Source organism: Perissodus microlepis, chromosome 14, assembly GCF_051167445.1.
Source record: "Perissodus microlepis isolate ML-2025 ecotype Zambia chromosome 14, ASM5116744v1, whole genome shotgun sequence".
Classification (NCBI taxonomy): domain Eukaryota; kingdom Metazoa; phylum Chordata; class Actinopteri; order Cichliformes; family Cichlidae; genus Perissodus; species Perissodus microlepis.
The window spans coordinates 11,235,888-11,258,351 of record NC_140474.1 but is presented as its reverse complement, the minus strand read 5'-3'; the positions used below and the strand labels follow the sequence as shown (position 1 = coordinate 11,258,351).

General features: G+C 37.5%; 4 protein-coding genes across 4 annotated transcripts; 2 read left to right on the top strand and 2 right to left on the bottom strand.

Moving 5' to 3' along the window:
- Positions 1-469: 469 nt before the first annotated feature.
- On the top strand, positions 470-10,921 carry LOC146373495 (dehydrogenase/reductase SDR family member 11-like). The gene is made up of 8 exons (XM_084951657.1): positions 470-473; positions 588-673; positions 8,267-8,476; positions 9,292-9,386; positions 10,288-10,417; positions 10,531-10,623; positions 10,711-10,776; positions 10,892-10,921. The coding sequence occupies exons 1-8, from the start codon at positions 470-472 to the stop codon at positions 10,919-10,921; spliced, it is 714 nt and encodes a 237-aa protein (XP_084807783.1).
- On the top strand, positions 971-4,077 carry LOC146373497 (G2/M phase-specific E3 ubiquitin-protein ligase-like). Its single transcript, XM_084951510.1, has 8 exons — positions 971-974; positions 1,066-1,201; positions 1,420-1,515; positions 1,741-2,033; positions 2,314-2,537; positions 2,823-3,023; positions 3,141-3,330; positions 3,587-4,077. Exons 1-8 carry the CDS (start codon positions 971-973, stop codon positions 3,892-3,894), a joined length of 1,452 nt encoding a protein of 483 aa, XP_084807636.1. The 3' UTR covers positions 3,895-4,077.
- LOC146373496 (uncharacterized) lies at positions 4,517-6,711 on the bottom strand. The gene is made up of 3 exons (XM_084951253.1): positions 6,334-6,711; positions 6,083-6,145; positions 4,517-5,729 (listed from the first exon to the last, which is right to left on the bottom strand). Exons 1-3 carry the CDS (start codon positions 6,433-6,435, stop codon positions 4,617-4,619), a joined length of 1,278 nt encoding a protein of 425 aa, XP_084807379.1. The 5' UTR covers positions 6,436-6,711; the 3' UTR covers positions 4,517-4,616.
- Positions 10,922-12,639: 1,718 nt separating the features above from the next.
- LOC146373494 (dehydrogenase/reductase SDR family member 11-like) lies at positions 12,640-18,850 on the bottom strand. Its single transcript, XM_084951252.1, has 7 exons — positions 18,590-18,850; positions 15,607-15,816; positions 14,963-15,057; positions 13,589-13,718; positions 13,383-13,469; positions 13,231-13,296; positions 12,640-13,101 (listed from the first exon to the last, which is right to left on the bottom strand). The coding sequence occupies exons 1-7, from the start codon at positions 18,719-18,721 to the stop codon at positions 13,069-13,071; spliced, it is 753 nt and encodes a 250-aa protein (XP_084807378.1). The 5' UTR covers positions 18,722-18,850; the 3' UTR covers positions 12,640-13,068.
- Positions 18,851-22,464: the final 3,614 nt, after the last annotated feature.

Sequence of the window (22,464 nt, the reverse complement as noted above, 5' to 3'; positions counted from 1 at the left end):
GGCCTGAACCCCCTTCAGCCAAATCATTAACAAGACTGGCTACAGATAACGTCTGAAGCAAAGGAGCAAATGTCAGCAACTTCCTCTACATGGATGACATCAAGCTTTATGTCAGGAGTGAATGAGACACCGATTCACTGATCCACACTACTAGGATCTACAGCAATGACAGAATGCCATTCTGACTGGAGAAGTGTAGTCGGATGGTAACAAAGACAGGAAATGAACAACATTTTTGACTTAGGAAAAAGTATTAAGAGATGGCGTCATTCATTTAAAAAAAATGTATCTTCATGTTTATGTCTGATTAGTAAATTAACACAGCTGGTAACACTGCATTTCTTTTTAACTATCAGACTTTCCCACAGGAATAGAGAGGAAGACGAGATGTCCCTGTTTTAATGAATGCAGCTTACGTTTGGGGAACTGTGCGAAGCTGACAGCTTGATATTTGTCTCAAAGCCCCCACATGGGTATGCGTTGTGGTCTGTACTTCCCAGGCGATTGGTACACAGGGATTTAAGGCTTTATAAGTAAAGTGTAGTATTGATGATGATACGTGTAGTTTCAGACATTTCTGTGCGCAGAAAGGTTTTTGAAAGAGGAAGTTGGGGCGGTTGGGGCGGTCGTGGCTCAAGAGTTGGGAGTTCGCCTTGTAATCGAAAGGTTGCCGGTTCGAGCCCGGCTCGGACAGTCTCGGTCGTTGTGTCCTTGGGCAAGACACTTCACCTACTGGTGTTGGCCCTTCAGAAGGGCCGATGGCGCGATATGGCAGCCTCGCTTCTGTCAGTCTGCCCCAGGACAGCTGTGGCTACAACTGTAGCTTGCCTCCTCCACCAGTGTGTGAATGGGTGGATGACTGGGTGTGTAAAGCGCTTTGGGGGGACTAGTAAAAGTGCTATACAAATACAGGCCATTTACCATTTTAATGTTTACGGATTATCACAGGTGATTACAGCCAAGGAGGAATATGTGCCCAACTTTCACTTAAACTAACATAAGGATATATAAAAGCTCTGTTAACATTATGAAGCAAGTCATGCTGACCTTCTTTCCTTTGTTCAGTGCATCATGCGTTGTCTACAACACCAGGTGAAAGTGAGGCCAAGCATCAGGAAACAGAGGGCTGCATTCAAGAGAGTGAAAATGAGGGACAGGCAGAGGGACAGCAGATGTTTCCATATAATGTGGCAGAATTTGTGTAAGCTGTTGTCTAGGGGTTAAAGAAATCCTTCATTTTAGATGTTGTTTAGGATATTGTTTTGATGCAGGTTTCCAATTTGCATGTTTGGGGTTTTTTTTTGCTGAATGACTGGAACTTTAGGATTTACATTTATTTATTTATTTTTAATGATGTAGTGTGAGAAATTCTTCAAGGCTGACATGTTTTATGATTTCTAATATCTCTTATCTACTTAGCCCTATTTTTCTGGAGGAAGATGAAGCTCTTGAAGAGGCAATTCAGCGTAGCCTCCTAGAAGAGTCTGATAGACAGAGTGAAGTTCATATTTCAAGGTAAGATTTGAAAGTAACCTTTGATAATTGAATATCTTATTTGCATCTTTACTTGCATCATTTTTTTGCAGTTACACAATTACAAAGGTAATTGCTCATTTCTGACTAATTTAATATGGACTATCACAACATAATTATCTGTTGTAACTCTGTGCACTTGAGTCAAATGTACAGCAAATTTCCATTTTTCCCCAAGATCTGTTTGTCATTGTCCCTTTTTTATAGGTCTTTTAAGAAGCTCAGCAAAGAAGAAGTTGAAGGTCTTCTTAGAGCTCATAGTGAGAAAGTCATTACACCAGGAACAAGACAACTCCATATCAGTCGAGCCAATGTGTGGTCGACTGCTTTGCGTCAGTTCAAGAGACCCAAGTTTGCAGAAAGCTGTGAGATGCTTTATGTCACATTTGCAAGCGATGAACATGATACAGAGGAAGATGCTGCTGACCTTGGGGGGCCAAGGCGGGAGTTTTTCCGTTTACTGGTGAAGGCCATCTTTCAGGACAGTGGTGCTTTTGAAGGTAATGATTTCATAGACAAACTAACTAACTTACCTACTCAAGGCCTAAAGGCTTGTTGACGACACTCGTTTTTATAATGTTACAAACGCAACAACCACCTGATCTGAACATTGTTTGACAGAACATTAACAAGTTAATAAATGACTACAGATAATAAATCTGTTATGTTCTGTGTCTGAAACAGTAAAAAAAAAAAAAAAGTAATACATTTTTGTCTGTCAATCTCAAGATATCAGTTGGGGTCTGTACAGAATATACTTTTTTGTGTGTTATTTTTCAGCCACACCAAATGGATGCACACTGAAATTTAACATCCTACACTTGCAAAATGGAGTATATCGAACCATTGGCAGGATGTTGTCCACGATAATAGTGCAAGGTGGAGAAGCACCTGCCTTTCTCTCGCCACATGTAGTAGACTACATTGTGTCAGGAGACATTCTTCAAGTACACCTAACACCGGATGATATAGGTGACCCTGAGTTAAGAGAGAATCTGAAAAAGGTGAATTGCAATATTATAACAAGAATATTGTAATATTTCCTATATTCACAAGTCTTCTGGTCTTCTTTTATAATATATAATAAATACACTTTTGGTTATTAGAGGCAATTCCATGTATTATATTTTCAATTTGTTTCCTTTTTGTTAAAAAAAAAAATTATTGGTGAAATACAGCCAAATAAACCAAAACAAAAACGTTTCGAGTCCAATTAAAATGAACCATCTGCAGTATTTGTGTACACTGGTAAAAAACAAACATTTAAAGTGTTTTTCTTAAATATTTAGGTTGTAAATGCAACAACTCAACATGATTTGGAGAAAGCAGTCAGCTGCTGCGACTTATGGCAATATCAAGTTGAAGGTCTTCCACTCTCAGTCACCATGGCCAATAAAGATCTGTTTGTGAAAAATGCAGCTCTATACCTTGCAGTTCTGCAACGGCAAAGCTGTTTCGATCAACTAACTGATGGCTTGTCCTACTATGGAGTGAGATTTATATTTTTTCTGTATCAATTGGTCATTATTTTATAATAAACATTTAGAGTGAGCTACTTTTTGTATTTAAAACTGGAATTTAACCATTATTTAAACTTTTCTGTCTAGATTTTATCACTCCTGAGAGAGAACCCCAGTTTGCGTGTTCTGCTTGACCTATCGGGGGAGGACAAAGATCTGACAGCCAGTTTAATTGCTGGGGTTCTCAGGCCAAGCTATTCTGTCCTGGGGAGCAACAGAAGAGTTAGAGAGGAGCTGATGGTGGTCAAATTTCGGGAATTTCTCCAGTGTGTCGAAAGTAAGCAGAAATTCACATATAATGTAGTCTGGCCATGAAACAATTCAGGACACTAAAGTAAAACTTAATTTGTCTTTTTATGTCACATGCACACACAAAACAGGAATAAAGATGTATGATAGCTTACAACTGACAAGCAAAGCAAAGACAGAACCTCTGTATTTTTTATAAATACATTAGCCATCATTTAGTTGTTAGCTCAAGCTTTAACTATTTTAGTGTCCCCAGGTTAACGGTGGTTTTTCTTTATTTTTAGATAAAGAGCTGAGAGACGCACTTGGAGAAAGGACTCTTACCAAGGATGAAGAGGCATTTGTGAAGGCTTTGAGGCCTGGTCACATCTTGGCTTTTGCCACCGGGAGCAGCAAGGTTCCAGCCATAGGTTTTCAACCAGCTCCTAAAATAACATTCATTCACGATGAAAGCAAACATCTCCCGATTGCACACACATGTGCAAATGAGCTTCAGCTTTTTGTGAATGAAACAACAATGGCTGATGATGATGCTTTTCATTACTGCTTCTTAGTAGCACTCATGAATGGAGCTTTATTCAGCACCATCTAAACATGTTCCAAAAAAGTGAAATTAAAATGGTGGGTTGGTTAACTCTAATCCTGTTCATTAATTGTAGTTTCAAGTAACTTTGCTTCATACAAGATAGTTGAAATAAATTCTGACTGCATTTAATGTTGAAATGTAATAATTTTCAAAGCTTCAATAGATTTATAAAAATGCTAACTCTGTATTTTCAACGACAAATCAATAAAGTCACTGGTGTAATACAATTAATAATTTTATTAAGCTTTTTCTTTTTTTTTTTAAACAAGGACATTTCAAAACAGTTTATGCACAGAGTATACTAAACATGCTTTGTAGAACAAGTCAGGATTACTTAGACATCTAACAGCAACATTTATTAAGACTATTGCAACTTTACAATGATTAGCACAATACTGTAGATAATCTTGTGAATTGATTTAAAGACTGACTGTTCCGTGTTGATAATTTTCACTGTTATACTGTATTACACTGTTACAGTGTGAAATTGATGGCTTTACTGCAATCTGAATAACTGTTTTTACCCATAAACTAAAAGTGGCTGTAGCCTTCTGAATAGCCTATGAGTCACTATCAGTCATTAACTTTGAGTCCTTATGTGGCAGGAGGTATCACTGCTAGAGGGGAGGGGCTTCTGCAGTAGTACAAAAAATGCATTTGCTGTACAGCATTTAAGAATACTAAGTGTCATCACTCTTTAGAACATAACTAGTATCCTGTGGTTGAGGTCACACATTTACAAGTTTGTTAAAAATATACTGCTGTGTTCGTTGAAACAATGTTTTACCATTATTGTTGTCTTCTTCAAAAAGGTGAATGCTTGTATATAGCTCTTGTAAATCACTGTCATTTAATGGGACAAACCTACTTTGAGAGTTTGACAAGGAGGGTATGGAGACCTCTGCTGTAGAAAGTTCTGGGTTGTGACGATGAAACACATGAGTTCCGCAGGCAAAAAGCTGGATGGGAGTTCTATTACCTTCAGTGGAAATAGAGTGATTGTTATATCCAGCTTTGAATTCCTTCAAAGTGCGGTTGATTCGTGGTAGAAACACATAATGAAGGCAAAATAGGTCTGTTGCATTTTCTAAGTCTAGGATACCAAGTGATTCCAATTCATAAAACATAGGTGCATAAATGCGGCTACAGTTGTTGTTTAAGTCTCGGTTGAAACGCTCAATCCTCTGGTTGTGCACAGAACTTCCCATTAAGACAGAGCTTTCACCCCTGCTTGCTCGCATGTCCTCCCAAATCTGAGCGTTCTCTCCTCCATGATCAGTCCTGATATGCAGGGGTCTGCCAAACTGTCCAACAGCTGCAGTAAAGAGGGCTTTCACAGTCTCAGCTCGATTATTGCTGGAGCACTGAAGAAACATCAACATCCTGCTGTATCCATCTATTGCACCATGAACAACAAACTTCCAACGAATCAGTTTGTGATTTCCATCTATGTGCCATATGAAATTTGGATGAGGCACAGAATATACTCGCCGAGCAACTGCAGTTCTTCTCCTGGATAGAACACCAGCCGAGTCCACCCTCCGCAGTGACTCTCTTAGGCGCCATCTTTGAACCACTATGTTTTTGGAACGCAGATGACCCATCAGCATCACTTCTCCAACATTTGGATGTTCAGTTTTTATCTGGGACACTATCTGATCTAACTCATGGTGACTGATTACATTGAATTTTGACTCTGATATATTATAGTCTTGCAGTAACTTATACAGAGTGGTCCTGGAGATGGAAAGGATAGATGCAGCTTCAGTAAAAGATGTTTTCAGGGAAAGAACATTTTCCAATTCCTCTTTGGAAATCTGAAGCCTTCCTTGGTAACCATCCTAGAACACGGCACAGATAATCTCAAGGAGCACAATTCTATAACAAAAGATGGGTAATTTGAGGCAATTGTACTGTGACAGATTAGCTAGAGAGTAATATTTTATCAATAGTTTTAAAATATTAAAATGAGCAATCAAAAGACACTTCACAGCAAAAACAGTAATAAAATATGATGTAAAACTTGTGAATGTTGTTGGTGGTGATGTGACACTGCTAGTGATGGACCCCTAAGAAGATGAAATGTATGTAGAATCAGAATCATTACTTTGACAGGATTTAATTTAAGGTGACATATTACACCAAAGAAAAAACAAAAACCAGTCAGCTAAATGATATGTGTAAGAAGGCCTACCAAGCGGTATGGTATCCCAGTGGAGACAGCAGGTCTACTTGGTCCAGGTGCATTGCTGGATTCCTAAGGAAACATTTACATCAAGAACGACTGTTACCTACCTACCAAATAAATAAATAGAGTTGTATGATGTTCGATCTCTGTCTGCTGCCTACCAAATGAAATAATTGAGGACTAGCTAAGTAATTTAGCTTTGCTAGTTTTGCTAACACTGCTATCAACCCGTCCAAAATGCTATACAATAAACTTACCAAGTGCTGCGGCGTTTGTGAGGTCGAGGGTGCACTACCGCTGAATCGTTGGATGGCCGACAAAACGGCTCTTCCAATGTTTTCAGCTAAATTGCTGGACATGCTGGTAGGGAATAGGTGAAGCAGCTCATGGCAGTCAAAAGTGACCGTGAGAGGAGCGCAAACACAGAACCTGACCACGACCGGCACACTTTAGCGCGGGAGGTTTTCTTGAAGCTTTTATTTTGGTATTTCCGTTGACCCGTACAATAAATTTGCATAATAGCTAAATATTTCGTTTCCCGTAACATTTAGATTTAACATTTAACATTTAGATTTAACATTTAACATTTAGGTTTATATATAATATTTAGATTTAACATTTAACATTTAGATTTATATATAACATTTAGATTTAACATTTAACATTTAGATTTATATATAATATTTACATTTAACATTTACATTTAAATATAATATTTACATTTAACATTTAACATTTACATTTAAATATAATATTTACATTTAACATTTAGCATTTAGATTTAACATTTAACATTTAGATTTAACATTTAGCATTTAGATTTAACATTTAACATTTAGATTTATATATAACATTTAGATTTAACATTTAACATTTAGATTTATATATAACATTTAGATTTAACATTTAACATTTAGATTTATATATAATATTTACATTTAACATTTACATTTAAATATAATATTTACATTTAACATTTACATTTAAATATAATATTTACATTTAACATTTAACATTTACATTTAAATATAATATTTACATTTAACATTTAGCATTTAGATTTAACATTTAAAATCCTGTCTTAAATATGAAAAGTTACAAATGTTTTACTAAATGTTGTAAAAAATGACTCGAAAAAACATGTTTTTGTAAGATTTAGAGCTAAATGTGGAAAAATGTTGCCGTTAATTTCGGCATGTTTCAGTTTACAAACAGCGCCCCATACAGTAGCCGATTTTATGGCAGTTAAATAAACCTGCAGAACGAGCTTTGCAACACATAATCCACTGTAAGACTGAAATGAACTATAAGTCTTTGTAAAGTTTTTTTTTTCTTTTACCGCCGTTATACAGTATTATAATATTGCATGCTGACTGTTTGGTAAATCAGATTCAATGTAAAAGTTCACTGCTAACAGATTTTCAGTTAAGTCCAGCACAGAAACAGAAAGCTGGGCAAAAATTAACTGACGACACATGAAGGATTTAGAGTTTAACGGCTTGAAGAATATTTGTATATTATGCAAGTCCTGGTTTCAACTGTCTTTGTTTGTTCTCTCGATATAGCCAAACAAAATGAATCTGTATGATAATGAATATAATGCATGTATTTATAGATATAGCACTTTTCAAAACCCTTCTTTGAGGATCAACAAGGTGAGAAACATTGGTAACTAAACTGCAGAATAAACTGTGGGGAAAATTACAGGGTTTTTTAAATAACAATTTGAAATGAATTGTAAAGTGAAGGACTTAAAAGCAGGGCTCAGCCCAGGTTGAATGATAGAAAACACAAACAATATGACAAAGACTACAAGAAGAAGGACTGGACTATTTGTACACATCCAGCAGCTTAACTGTTTACAGTCTACAGTTTTCCACATATGAAATGAGTGATCTCCCTCGTGAGGGTCTCGGTTATAATATACTGTCAGAATGTTTTCATGTTAAAATAGTTTTTGTTTTTTAAGGTACTGTACAGCAGGCTTGGTGAACCAGTGAGGGCAGGATGTGTTCAGACATGGGATTTCCAGTTTTGGACAAATTACTGAAATGAGTTGTGAAATACAAGCTCAAATCTTAAAGCCACATATTTACAGTAACCTTACATATACATTTGAAGGGCAGTGTTATACAACACTAATGTTATTTTGAAGCTGAACATTTGTCATCGTTTCCTTTTTGGTTTCAGAAACTGGCAACAGAGTGTCGGAGTGCCGGCCACCCTGGTGTTTTGGTCCCATTCAAGTGTGACTTGAGCAAAGAAGAGGAGATTCTGGCCATGTTTGCAGCGATCAAGGAACAGCACAAAGGCGTGGACGTCTGCATCAACAACGCTGGCTTGGCTCACCCAGAGCCACTGCTAAAAGGCAAAACCAACAGCTGGAAGAACATGATGAATGTAAGAGCTCAGAAATGTTTTAGAAAATCTGCAGCTGTGTGAAAGTTGAGTAATGGCTTCCCCAGAGAACACTGAAGTGAACTTCAATGATCACTCTAACGTTGACTCATTCGTAGTTTGTAGAATAAGCTAAGACAGAACTTTTAGTTTTATCACCGTAGTAGGTAAATTACTACAACAGAAAACAATCGGAAAACAATCCAGCTCATAATATCACAAAACTAAATAGCTGAGAAAGGTAAAAAAAAAAAAAACACACAAAAATACACAAAAGTGGGTAAAAAAAAAAATTGAAAAAATACAAGAAATTTGATGATTCAAAATATTGTCGTTACTATTTTCTGCAGTTTTTTTCAGAACTATGCAAAATTTTGCTTTTTTATATTTTGAATATTTAAATTTTGATGTTTAATGTCACTGTCATGGAGAAAATTTTCAGCTGCAGCAGACTTATATATGACAGACAGAAAAAAAATATTTCAATGTAAATAAACCAGTGTGACCAGTTTTCCAACAAGTCATCCATTAATCACACTGTAAATCACATTTTGTGTAAAAGTTCACTGTAAATAGGTGGGGTACATTATGCTCAGTTTAATCCATCCCAAAAACAGGAAGTATGATTCAACTGAACTCATGAATCATCTGAATTACAAAATTGTTACACAATTTGACAAAACTCAGAGAGTTAAAAAGGTACACAAGTGGCCAAAAACTACTTAATGCTTCTTATGCACAAGAAACAAAGAGTAAACGAGTCATTTGGAAAGTGTTGATTTTCCTGGTTGTTTATTTCACTGCTTGGTTTCTTACAGGTGAACGTTCTTGCACTGAGCATCTGCACACGGGAAGCTTATCAGTCAATGAAAGAGAGAAACGTGGACGATGGGCACATCATAAATCTCAACAGGTGCAGTTTTATTTGTTGATGAATAATGATGGGGATTTGTGAAGTCTGTTGACTTAATCATCAGAAAAATATCATGACCATTACCATCATGATTGTCCAGGACTCTTTAAACCCTTTTCACATCAAATATTTGGTTAACAGGAAAAGCACAGATGGTGGTATTAACAATACTGCTAGCTCTTTGACATGGAGATTATTATCTTCTCAATTCAAACAAAACAAGGCAAGACACTGTTAGGCCTTTTACACATATTTTCCACTGTTATTGTTCTTTTTTTATCTCATTCATATCCCCTCGTCTGGCCTGATGTAGACTTGTGAGAGTTTCCTAACATAGGCTAGATTTTTTTAAACCTCAAAGCAGCACCCAGTGAAAGTACAAGGGGTCTAGTACCACATCTTACTGTACAAAATGGATTATGCTGAAAGGTAATTTATGGACTTTTTAGTCCAGTTACACCAAATTACATGTTGGCTACAGCATAAGCTTCTTTTACCCAACATGCACAACACCAAATCCTGGATCAGGCAATAGAATAAAGCCAATATTGTGTATTTACCTATTTATTTTATTTGTTATACTGTTAAAAAGGTCTGTAGCTCTCTGTTATTAAAACATTTAGGAAGCAAAAAGAGTCAAACCCCATGTCAGGAGTTCACTAGTATAATAATTAGTTTAATTAACTGTTAATTTGAAAAAAGTGCCAGACAGTAGTGAAAAATGTCTATCACAATATCCTAAAACCTAAAGTGACATCTTCATTTTAGTTAATTGACCAACCAGCAATTCAGAACCTAAATATGATTGGGGATTTTTCTCATATGAAGATCTGAGATCAGATCAGTGTATCAGTCTTGATAAATGCTGATTTGGTAACAGCTTGTAAACCTTCTGTTGCAGCGTGTGTGGACATCACGTCTTACCTGTTGCTGATCTGCATTTCTACACCGCCACCAAGTTCGCTGTGACCGCTCTGACTGAGGGCCTGAGACAGGAGCTGCGTGCAGATAAGACCCATATCCGAGCCACGGTGAGTATTTAAAAGACACTAATTGACTCCAAATGTGTCTTTAATACCAAGATCGGCTGCTTTGAGACACATACACATTGTTTACTGAAATTTCCATTTTTGTTTTTTCTCAGTGCATTTCTCCTGGTTTAGTGGACACAGAATTTGCAGCACGGCTCCACAGTGAAAATCCCGAGAAAAAAGATGGGATATATGCTGCGTATAAGGTAAAACCATTAATCCTACAGTTTGTGTACTGTTGATTTGATTACTCAGATAAAAATAATTTAAGCATTTTTTCACTTCTTTGACAGTCTTTGGAAGCAAAAGATATCGTCAGTGCTATCGCATATGTGCTCAGTGCTCCTCCTCATGTTCAGGTTTGTAATTTTCACTTTTACAACCGTTTTTTGACTCATTGAATTTTACTCTGCAGCATTCTTAATATCACCAGTTTACTTATAATAATAAAGCATTATTTAAGTTTTCTTTCAGATTGGAGACATTCACATTGAAGCTGTGTAGCACAAGTCACTGAAGTTGTTCCCTCAGCAACCGCAATATTTTTGTGGCCTTCCTGTTTTCAAAATGGCCTCTGAGGATGTTACTATCACTGTGTGTTTCTTCAGTCTCTTTGACAAGTTGCATCATGTGCTCTCTTAATAATCTTAACTACATTTATCAGGGTGCTGAAACATTTGTACTGAAAAGTTTGAATGTGTGAAATAAAATGATTTTCAGGGGACCTTTATTGCGCTCCAGTATTTATTATTAATATATAGAGGATATTTCATTTAAAAAACAGTTTATGATGGAAAGAATTCAACCAGTATAAAGTATAAAACAATAAAAAATTCTGAAATATACATTTGACTATCCGACATAAATCCCTTGGGTTTATTTCAGGACAGGCAGCATAAAAATCTACTAAATTAAATATCCCAAATTTTATTCTATTGCCTTTATTCTGAAAATACTAAAATAATAATAATATAGAATATATATATTCTATATTATCCATCTATCCATTTTCTTTCGCTTATCCGGGGTCGGATCGCGGGGGCAGCAGCCCAAGCACAGAAGCCCAGACCTCTCTCTTCCCAGCCACCTCCTCCAGCTTATCCGCGGGAACGCCAAGACGTTCCCAGGCCAGCCGAGAGATCACCTGATGAAGCCAACAGAACCACATCATCTGCCAAACGCAGAGATGACATCCTGAGACCACCGAAGTGAAAGCCTTCCGCCACTTGGCTATGCCTAGAAATTCTGTCCATAAAAAAATAAGGACAGAATGGCCCGTAACAATGGGCCAGACACTCCATACTCCCGGGGCACCCCCCACAGGACCCCACCAGGGACACGGTCGAATGCCTTCTCCAAGTCCACAAAACAGATGCAGACTGGTTGGGCAAACTCCCATGCGCCCGATGGACTTTTTTGAATTGCTTTTTACATCAACCTGTAATTATGTCTATCCCACCAGGAAGTCTGACCAAAGTAGCGGTACAAACTCTAATGAGTTAGTAATGATTGGTTTGCCCTCGCTGAAGAGGGAAGTTACAGAAACAATTCATTAAAGAAACATCCAAGTAAAGTTGGCAACACTACTCACAGTAAGCACTCTGAGTAACAGGAAAAGTGCCGACCGAGCTATTAATAATAATAACTGCACTCTGACACTGAAATAATTATCTGTTGCATTCAAGCAAAACAAGAAAACAGACAGTGATTATGTTGGCCCCAGGGATTCTTTTAGGTGTCTCCTCCACTGATATTGTTCCTCTTTGTACACTGTTTACTGTGTCTCTCACTTGATCTTGTTTTACCTGATCTAGACGTGTGAATTGCCAAATTATAACTCCGCAGGTTGGATTTTTTTAAAACCTAAAAGCAGCACCCAGAGAAGATGCAGGAGTCTCGTACCACTTCTTACTGTATGAATTTGTGCAGAAAAGACCCACATTCGAGCCACAGTCACAGTTAAAGTACACCCCAAGCTGCTATGAGATACATATACATTGCTTCCTTCAGCTTCCTCACTATCCACCTTTTTTGTGCATCTCTCCTGCTTTACTGGACACAGAATTTGCATCACGGCTCCACAGTGACAATCCTGTGAAAAAAGCTCCTACAGTTCATGTACTGTTTATGTTATTAAACCACATTTCACCTCCTGTATCCAAGGTTCAACTCTCTTTTCCACCCTGTTACAAAATTTCCCGGGTAGGGGAAATAACAACAAATTCTTTTGAAAATATTTTTTTATTATATTAGCATCAAATTTTCAGGACAACATCAAAAAGTTCTTTCATGACCAGTTTGATAGCACTTTGTTAAATGTAATAAAGAAATAAAAAAATGCCAGTAGAATATATGACAGGGTCACATGGTGCAACTTCTCAAAGACACTAAAAAACACAGTGACGGTAACATCCTCACAGACTGTCATAAGAGGTAGGTCACAGTTAAACATGCGACAGAGGAAGTGCATCATGTTCCAGCATTTTTAAGAAGAAGACAGTTAACTCTTGGACAAATTTCCTTATTGTTTCTTTCCGTATTCTGTAAATTGATCTTGCTGTGTTGAGTAGTCAGATGAGTCAATCACACCACCTTAATGTGAAGACTACCCTGGTCCTGGAGTTGCTGGGGCAACAAAAGCTGCATGACACCTACTGTATAGCTTCGAGCAGAAGTTCTCCAATCTGAAAGAAAAGTTATGTGAATGTTATATGATCATCTTAAATTATTATAAGGAAAGTGTTGTTATTTAAAATGCTAAAGAGGAAAGTTCAAAACAGAAAGGACTGAAAATAAAGAGAAAAATCACAAACCTGAACATGAGGAGGGGCACTGAGGACGTACGTGACAGCACTGGCAATGTCTTTTGCTTGCAGAGCCTGTTAGAGAAGTGCCAAATGCGTCATTTGATTTTATCTGAATGATCATGTCAACCCTCCACAAACTGTAGGATTAATAATTTTACCTTATATGAGGCATATATGCCAGCCACTTCATCAGGATTGTGTGCCCGTGATACAAATTCTGTCACCACTAAACCAGGAGAAATGCTCTGCAAAAGGAGATAATGATAAAAGAACTGTAGGATCTACTGTGCATGTGTCTCAAAGCAGCTTATACTTGTGTTAACTGCACTTTTCCAGTTGGTTACAGTGTGTTTTAAAGCCTTACTGTGGCTCGGATATGACTCTTTTCAGCGCGCAGCTCCTGTCTCAGGCCCTCAGTCAGAGCGGTCACAGCGAACTTGGTGGCGGTGTAGAAATGTAGATCAGCAACAGGTAAGACATGATGTCCACACACGCTGCAACAGAAGGTTTACAAGCTGTTACCAAATCAGCATTTACCAAGACTGATATACTGATCTGATCTCAGATCTTCATAAGAGAAAAATCCCCAATCATATTTAGGTTCTGAATTGCTGGTTGGTCAATTAACTAAAATGAAGATGTCACTTTAGGTTTTAGGATATTGTGATAGACATTTTTCACTACTGTCTGGCACTTTTTTCAAATTAACAGTTAATTAAACTAATTATTATACTAGTGAACCCCTGACATGGGGTTTGACTCTTTTTGCTTCCTAAATGTTTTAATAACAGAGAGCTACAGACCTTTTTAACAGTATAACAAATAAAATAAATAGGTAAATACACAATATTGGCTTTATTCTATTGCCTGATCCTGCAAATGTAGATCAGCAAAATCACAGACATGATGTCCACACAAGCTGCAACAGGAGTTTTATAAGCCATGAACGAACAAATTCATTTTAAACTATTACTAGTACTTTTTTCAGATTAACTAGAAATTAAAGTAATCATTGCCCTAGTAAAGTCCTTAAACAAAGATCTGTTATTTCCCTTCTTAAATCTTGTAATAATGATGTGATTACAAAATAATTCTGATCTACAAACATTTTCCACAATAGAAAAAATCTAATCAATAAATAATGATTACTGCATTTCATTTAGTGGCTCGAGGTTTAAGTGAACGAAGCACGGTCTGTTGCAGTAGGAAACATGTTTTTGGTGTCACTGGACCAAAAGCCCATAAATGATCTTTATCCATATTGTAATTCTTATAGTAACAAGTGGTACTATATTCCGCACCTCCTCTAAGTTTGTTTTTGGGTTTCAGAAAATCTAGTCAATGTTAGGAGAATTTGGCTTCTCGCAGGTCTACATCAGTTCAGAGCAGGGGAGATTTATCAGACAAGAAACACAAAGAGGAACAACATCAGTAGAGAAAATACAGAAAGACATCCCAGGCAAGACAGATTTAATCATCATGTGTTGCATTATTTGGCTTGAATTCAACAGATAGTCATCTCTATGCATAAGAACCATGAGTAATATGTTAATAGCACCATCTTTGCTTTTCCTGTTAGCCAAATGTGTGCTTTGAAAAAGGTCTGTTGAGTCATGTTGCTACAGGATGGTCTTAATCAGACTAAATGATGATTAGAATCATATTATGACATTTATGTGACATTTAAATCGACAGATTTCAAAGTTCTGTCACTTTCTATTAGCAAGTAAAACTGCACCTGTTTATATTTATGATGTGCCCATCGTCCACGTTTCTCTCTTTCATTGACTGATAAGCTTCACGTGTACAGATGCTCAGTGCAAGAACGTTCACCTGTAAGAAACCAAGCAGAGAAATAAACAACAAAGAAAATCAAAATTCTCCAGGGAAGTTGTTTGCCTACTTTCGTGGAACTTTTCAACTTTCTGAGTTTTGTCCTATTGCACTTATTTTAACAAACTATGTTGTTTTGCAGGATTTTAGGACAACAACTTTGTAATTCAGATGAGAGTCATGACTTTGGTTGTATCAGACTTTCTTTTTTTGTGATGGATTATACTCAGCAGAATGTGATTTAATGGATGACTTGTTTGGAAATGGTTATACTGGTTCATTTACATTAAAATAAACTTTCTTTCTCTCTGTCTAATATAAGCCTAATGCAGCTGAAAATTTTCTGCATGATAGTAAGTTTAGTTCTGTCCAAATTTCTGTTTTTGATATGGACTAAATTGAAAGTTTCATGTTTCATATTCTAAAAACTATGAACAAATCGACTTAAAACTGATCATTTAATTGCTCTTCTGGGAAACCACTCCTGTGAACGCTTCTTTCAAACAGAACTGCAGATAATTTTTTTCTAAAATAACTCTGAGCTCTTACATCCATGATGTTCTTCCAGGCACTGGTTTTGCCACTTAGCAGTGGCTCTGGATGAGATAAGCCAGCATTGTTGATGCACACATCCACGCCTTTGTGCTGCTCTTTGATCGCTGCGAACATGGCCAGAATCTCCTCTTCTTTGGTCAAGTCACACTTGAAAGGAACCAAAACACCAGGGTGGACGGCACTCTGACACTCTGCTGCCAGTTTCTGAAACCAAGAAGGGAATGGTGACAGAGGTTTAGCTTCAAAATAACTCTGTCCTGTAATTACTGTAAATTTGTGGATTTCAGTTTTCATAACACAGCTGATCAGTAACTTTGTACAACACAGGAAGTCAGATTTTTGTCTCCAACTGCAAAAACATTCTTCTCACTGGGTCTCAACTCATGTCTGAACACATCCTGCCATCAGCTGTTTCATCAGATCTGCTACACAGTAACTTATCTTTCTATCTCAAAAGCAACAAGATTATTTTAGTAGGAGGAGGAGTTTTTATCTGACTGGAGCATTTTTACTTAACAAAAGATTCTACTGAACCACTGCAGACTGTAAAAAATTCAGCCCCCAAACATGTTTGAATAGTTCTGTCTAGAGCAGGGGTGTCGAAGTCCAGACCTCGAGGGCCGGTGTCCTGCAGGTTTTAGATAATTCCCTGGGTCAACACACCTGAATCAAATGATTAGTTCATTACCAGGCTTCTGGAGAACTTCAAGACACGTTGAGGAGGTAATTTAGCCTTTAAATCAGCTGTGTTGAATGAAGGGCACAACTAAAACCTGCAGGACACCGGCCCTCGAGGCCTGGAGTTCAACACCTGTGGTCTAGACTCTAGAGTCATCAGCTCATATGTGTCCAGCCTTCTGTTTCTGTGTTGGACTAAATTAAAAATCTATTAACAGTGAACTTTTACACATAATCTGATTTATAGCATTACAATAGATTATTGTAAAGCTGTTTTTTCAGGTTTATTTAGTGTTAGTCAGATAAACTGTTCAACTTTTGCCCAGCCGCTCCCTCTGTTCTTTTTTGCTAGGTAACAGTGAACATATATATAAATATAAATATAGACTAAAAAATATAAAATGCAACAGCCGAGATCGAAATACACTAAGTGATAGATGCAGGCCTGGTCTATCAAAATGTTCTTTTCTTTTTTAATCAGGTTCGTACAGCTGTTGTTGGGCTAGAACATCTTAGTTGCAATGTAGAAATTAAGTTACCTTTTAGCTATTAGCTTGTTATTATCAAATTGTTTTAACCATGAGCCATTTATTTTTCCCTGAGTCTCTTCCTCTCTCTACCTTATTCCTTAACTACACCTTCCTCTATTTCTTCCTCACTCTCTTGTTGGGACTGCTGGTCCTCTTGCGCTCTCCATGGCTAATGCTAGCAACTGTGCCTCTATTCTGAGCGCACATAAATAATTTTTGTAAATGTTGCATTTTAAGGAGAAAATTATTTTGAGCAAACAAAATTCATTTCAGTGTTTGCTATTATACATATACACACACAATAACTGCCATTCTCGCTCAGTTGTTGGCATTTGCTCTTGCTCAGATCTCTGCTCTGTGTGCTCTCAGTATGTCGCTTCTGCTTTCAGCATCTCTGCTCCCTGCACACTCAACTTTTTCTGTACATGGTTATAAATATGCCACAAAACCAACTAATTACAGACTTGAATTCAAAATGAGTGGCTGTTTTGGTCTCCAATCAGCTCGCTAGCCACTGCATTCAGGAAACACAAATGTAGCTAAATCCAGTGAAGTGGTTTAGTTTAAACTAGATTAAAACCAACATAAAAAATATATATTTTACAATCAAATAATTAAAAATACTAACCGAAAATGTTCTTAACTACACTATTATTTTGTGTCTATGTGGATAATAGCGAACAATGAAATACATGAATTCTGTACATGAATTTTGTACATGAAAATAATTTTCTACTCTTGCAAAAATTATTTACGTGCGTTTAGAATAGAGAGAAATAAAGCCATGAGCTACAGCAGGCTCTTGTGAATGCCAGGGCTTTATATCAGCTGTTTCTGGTACTACTGCACTGCTAACATGTCGGTTAATTTGACACACTTTGCTGTATCTATTTCTTGTTTATTTTTCTCTCTTAGTTTTTTTTCCTCTTTTCTTTCTTCGTTTGTATCCCGCTTTATTAACACTAACTCTGTTCTAGGGTGCGTAGGTGCACACGGAAAGTAGGAGGGGCCAGAGGCGTTAAGAGATTTGATTGAAAATGAAAATTGAACTAATGCAAACAAGAAGAAAAAAATCACCCCCCTACAAATGCTTCGGCCCACAGGGAAAATACCCGGTATACCAGATTACCAGTCCGGTATTGTGCCAAAAAGTGATTGCCTGCCAAAAACTGATTTCCAATGTTTCCGTGTGTTTTTTTTACGTGTAATATCGTAACGTATGTTGCTAAATAGACTTTCGCGAACAGGTATTACAAAGGGGTTATATATAAAATTAAAAAATTACCTGTTTCTCAAGTATCTTTGTAACTGGTTACATTATAACCAATCAGCTCCCTTTTGTCACTTAAAATATGTTTACAGAACTATTTTTGCTTTTGTTGCAATTTCAGCTGTCCTCTTGGCCAGATTACTCTTAAAAGAGACATTTTTAAAGTCAACAGAATTTTTTTTAAGTGCATAAATAAAGGATACATAAAAGTCACTGCCAAAAACTGATTGCGGCTTCTACCTTGTTACAGGTAGAAGCCGCAATCTTGTTGCTCAAGATGACTTGATATCATTGATGAGGGATACATTTGAAATATGTTTCACATATTATAGACCAATAAGTTATTTATAGCAGTTTAAACACAAGCAATCAGTTTTTGCCAAATACCGGAAATCATGCCAAAACTGCAGTTTTTGACAGACAACCACTCTTTGGCACCGGCCCTGGATATAGGTCAAGATACTCTACGCTGAAACTGAGTTTTCACTTCAGAACAAACCTGGATTTTTGCGACGTCCCTGGCGCAGCCCACTACTTTCATACCGAGCCGGACCAACTCTACAGCTATAGCCGCCCCAATCCCGACCGAGGCTCCGGTCACCAGAGCCACTCTGCCACGCCAGCGCTCCATCACAGCGGTAACCTGCTACAAGCACGAAAGAAGCACAAATACGAAGAGAGAGAGCGACGGATCTTTCACTGTCCCGTGTGAGCATTTATATATATATATAGAGAAACATCTGAGTCATGTCAGTCTGCCTTTTCCTCTCAAACAGCTACAGTTCTCCGCCCTGCAGGGAGGCTTTCAGCCAATCCTGTTGTCAGGTTTATGAAAACAGTTTGAGATAACCTTTACTCTGTGACAAGTTACATCATCATTGTTAGAATGACAAACACGTGATGAGCAAGTAAAACGCTAATTCTAATTGATGTAAACCGTGCGACGTGAACCTTACACCTTTATTACTGCCTGTTACTACTGTTTATGGCTCCGAGCGTGCAGCGACAGTCGCAAAGGCTTCAGCTATTAATATTTTTATCCTCATATTTCTGTTCTTGCCCGGCAGGAGCCTGATGTGGTCTTCAGCTGTTGTAGCCCATCGAGATCTGCTTGCTTATTCTTAGCACATCATACCTGCAAAGACTGGTTATTCAGGCTGATATAATTCAACACAGCACAGCCAAAGTCAAATGACTGAATTTTTACTGCCTTTTTTATTGCATGATAAAAGTAGGTATGCAGGTGTGCTGTAAGCTCGGAAATAAACAGTTTCACTTTAACAGTGACCAAAGGGATGCCGAAAGGATACGTAAGAGTAAATCAGTGTCATGATTTGTTGCTATTTCCACAACTGAAGTGTTCAACAAAGTAATCTTTTTTAACCATATGTACTTTACATATTTTAAATACATTTTTAATTTACATTTAGTGCACTATAGGTTTACTTGGGTAAAAAAGTCTAAGTGTTTTTTTTCTTCAATATGCAAAACACTTATCTAACACAATACTAAAATAATAGGTCTTTAGGGGTGTTTAACACCCCTCCATACAGTAACAACTAAAAAGAAACTAACAATGAAACTAATAAATAACTAAGTCAAACTAAACTGAATTAACAACAGAAAGATCTCATATTACATTTTTTGTGTGATGGTAGATATCAATAACACCACGAGCTGTTCCAGCTTTAATTTTGGTGAAAATTGGGTTAATGTTAGGTTAAGGTCAAGGTCACAGCAAATATGAAAATCAGAAAAAAACTTTAAATTACCCACAATATTTTACAGGTTGTCTTTAAGCTTCAACAATAAACTAGGCCTTGGGGGACATGAGTAACTAGATTGGCTAAGCATTTGACCTTGGCCTCTACTGTTAGCCCCTGAGGCAAGGCAAGGCAATTTTATTTGTATAGCACACTTTCAGCACAAGGCAATTCAAGGTGCTTTACATGATTAAAATAAAACACAAAAAAATAAAACATAAAACACTATAAAAGTAAAATACAAGAAAACATTTACAAGAAAGCATTTACAATAAAACAATAATCAAGACAATAATTTATATGAAAAAATTAAAACAAACAGGTAGAGAGCCATAATAGGATCAGTTACTCATAAGCAGTGTTGCTACTAACGCGTTATTAAGTAACGCGTTACAGTAACTACGTTATTATTGTGGTAACGAGCACGGTAACTAGTTATTATGCCAAAACCAGGAACGCGTTACTCGTTACTGGGATTTAGATAGGCTCGTTATTCGTTACTTCGTGTGGTGGCTATCGCGGAGCTTCCACAGATTCAATAACATTAGCAAGTGGTGGAGGCCAGCAGGTGGATGAAGGAAAAGGGAGGCAAGAGGAGAGACCCGAAGCAGCCGCCGGTCCGAGTATCAGGTGAACTGAACTTCAGGTAAGAAGTTATGACCTGCAGTGTATCTGAGTCACATATAAATCAAGTTTAGGTGGAGTTTATTTTCGTTGTGCTGACTTTTTCGTACTGCGTACTAGCTAGCATGACGGAGTTTCTATACAGCTGGGTGGGTGCTATGTTACTGATGTTGAACTTTATTTTGTTCATACAGTTAATTATTAGAGTTGCCAACCGTCCCGTAAAAAACGGAATCGTCTGGTATTCAGAGAAAATATTACGCGTTTCGTATTGAGGTGAAAAGGAACACAGTTTGTCCCGGACTTCAGCTACAATGAAAAAGACACAAAGCTGGAGTTATTCTGTGTTTACGCTGCACAGCTGCCTCTTCTTCTCTCATTCTCTCACCCCCTCTCCTGTTGCTACTTCAATCACAAAACTGATCAGTGATCAGCTGATCGGCTTTTCTCTCTTGTTTGTTTATCGCCCACTTTGCGCCAGAAAGAGGAAACCAGCGGATGTCGCGCTAAACAACAGCAGCACGTTTAAGCTTGATCAGCTGTTGTTAGAATTTATTTAATATTACTTTCTAGTATCAGCTGATGTTTGCTGGAGCCACAGCTGTAAAGCTGCTGGTCATGATGTCGGTTTGGATATGTGGTGAGATGGAAACATGAAGATGAAACCAGGAGATGTCCTTACTGGATCATCAGAGCTGTGATGGAGAAACAGGTTTACCTTTTAGGTGACATGAATGAGTTGAAGGGAAGTTATGAACTGTTTCTGAGAGACAAATAACACCAGGATCCTTTTTTTATGTAGCTGACAGCTGGTAACTGTACAGGGGCGGGTCTAGCAAAGTGTTGCCAGGGGGGCAGGTAGGGCACTAACAGGGAGAGGGGGGCACAAGGAAATACTTTTCTTTCTTATTCTCATTTAAAATGTCTCACTTTTAAAAAAATAATTATCTGAGTCTTACAACAAACGATTGATAGATTGATACATATATACCATCAGAACAGTGTACATCACTGTCACAACAGCGTTTGTTTTCATTCAAAGGCTTTATGATTTTTGCTATAATGGTGGGCCGGTCTCTAGTCAAATTCCCTGGGACGATTTTTTTTTTTGTCCCAGTCCAGCCCTGTAAGCAGCTCATCTGCAGTCTGGTGTTCCCTACATCTTCCTATTCAGAAGGCAGAATTTCCGAGTTCTGAGTACAATCGAAAGCACCACGACTGCAGTTTTTGTGTTGGATATAAAAAGCAGGCTAGAATCATGCGGCGGTCAACGACGGTCCAGGCGTGGGATTTCTCTCATGGAAGTGTGCACATTATTTTTTTCCTTTCTATTGGTAGGTGGCACAGTGCACTTGTGGCAAGTAAGCAAGCTAGAAGACTGGCAATCTTGCTGGGTATCCAGTTACGGAAGCAACACATTAACAAGAGAATTCTGAGTAAAACCAAAGTTACTTTCCCTAGTAACTAGTTACTCTGAAAGTAACGAGTAACTTGAAGTACCTGAGTTACTTTTGATAGAAGTAACTAGTAATGTAACTAAGTTACTAATTTAAAGTAACTTACCCAACACTGCTCATAAGTAAGCCTAAATAAGTAAGTTTTAATTTTAGACTTAAAAGAGTTCAGTGTCTCTGCAGCTTTGCTTTCTCCCGATAGTGTGTTCCAGATGTGAGGAGCATAGAAACTAAAAGCTGCTTCTCCATGTTTAGTTCTGGTTCTAGGGATGGTCAATAAACGAGAGCTGGAGGACCTGACTGATCTAGATGGTTTGTATCATGATAGCAGATCCCTAATGTACTCTGGTGCTAACCCATTCAAAGATTTATAAACTAATAACAGCACTTTAAAGTCTATTCTCTGAGCTACAGGGAGCCAGTGTAATGACTTTAGAACTGGAGTAATGTGCTCTATTTTCTTGGTTCTAGTGAGAACACGAGCAGCAGCGTTCTGAATCAGCTGCAGTTGTCTAATTGATTTTTTGGGTAAA

Excerpts from the sequence above, each read along its gene's own strand:
- LOC146373496 (XM_084951253.1), bottom strand. The coding sequence starts at position 6,435 with ATGTCCAGCAATTTAGCTGAAAACATTGGAAGAGCCGTTTTGTCGGCC. Across the intron at positions 6,146-6,333 it reads CACAAACGCCGCAGCACTTG|GAATCCAGCAATGCACCTGG; the intron begins GTAAGTTTATTG and ends ATGTTTCCTTAG. Across the intron at positions 5,730-6,082 it reads CTGGGATACCATACCGCTTG|GATGGTTACCAAGGAAGGCT; the intron begins GTAGGCCTTCTT and ends GCCGTGTTCTAG.
- LOC146373495 (XM_084951657.1), top strand. Across the intron at positions 674-8,266 it reads TTGTAATCGAAAGGTTGCCG|AAACTGGCAACAGAGTGTCG; the intron begins GTTCGAGCCCGG and ends TTTTGGTTTCAG. Across the intron at positions 9,387-10,287 it reads CACATCATAAATCTCAACAG|CGTGTGTGGACATCACGTCT; the intron begins GTGCAGTTTTAT and ends CTTCTGTTGCAG.
- LOC146373497 (XM_084951510.1), top strand. Across the intron at positions 1,202-1,419 it reads TATAATGTGGCAGAATTTGT|CCCTATTTTTCTGGAGGAAG; the intron begins GTAAGCTGTTGT and ends TTATCTACTTAG. Across the intron at positions 3,331-3,586 it reads ATTTCTCCAGTGTGTCGAAA|ATAAAGAGCTGAGAGACGCA; the intron begins GTAAGCAGAAAT and ends CTTTATTTTTAG.
- LOC146373494 (XM_084951252.1), bottom strand. The coding sequence starts at position 18,721 with ATGGAGCGCTGGCGTGGCAGAGTGGCTCTGGTGACCGGAGCCTCGGTC. Across the intron at positions 13,470-13,588 it reads AGAGTCATATCCGAGCCACA|AGCATTTCTCCTGGTTTAGT; the intron begins GTAAGGCTTTAA and ends CTCCTTTTGCAG. Across the intron at positions 13,297-13,382 it reads GCATATATGCCTCATATAAG|GCTCTGCAAGCAAAAGACAT; the intron begins GTAAAATTATTA and ends CTTCTCTAACAG.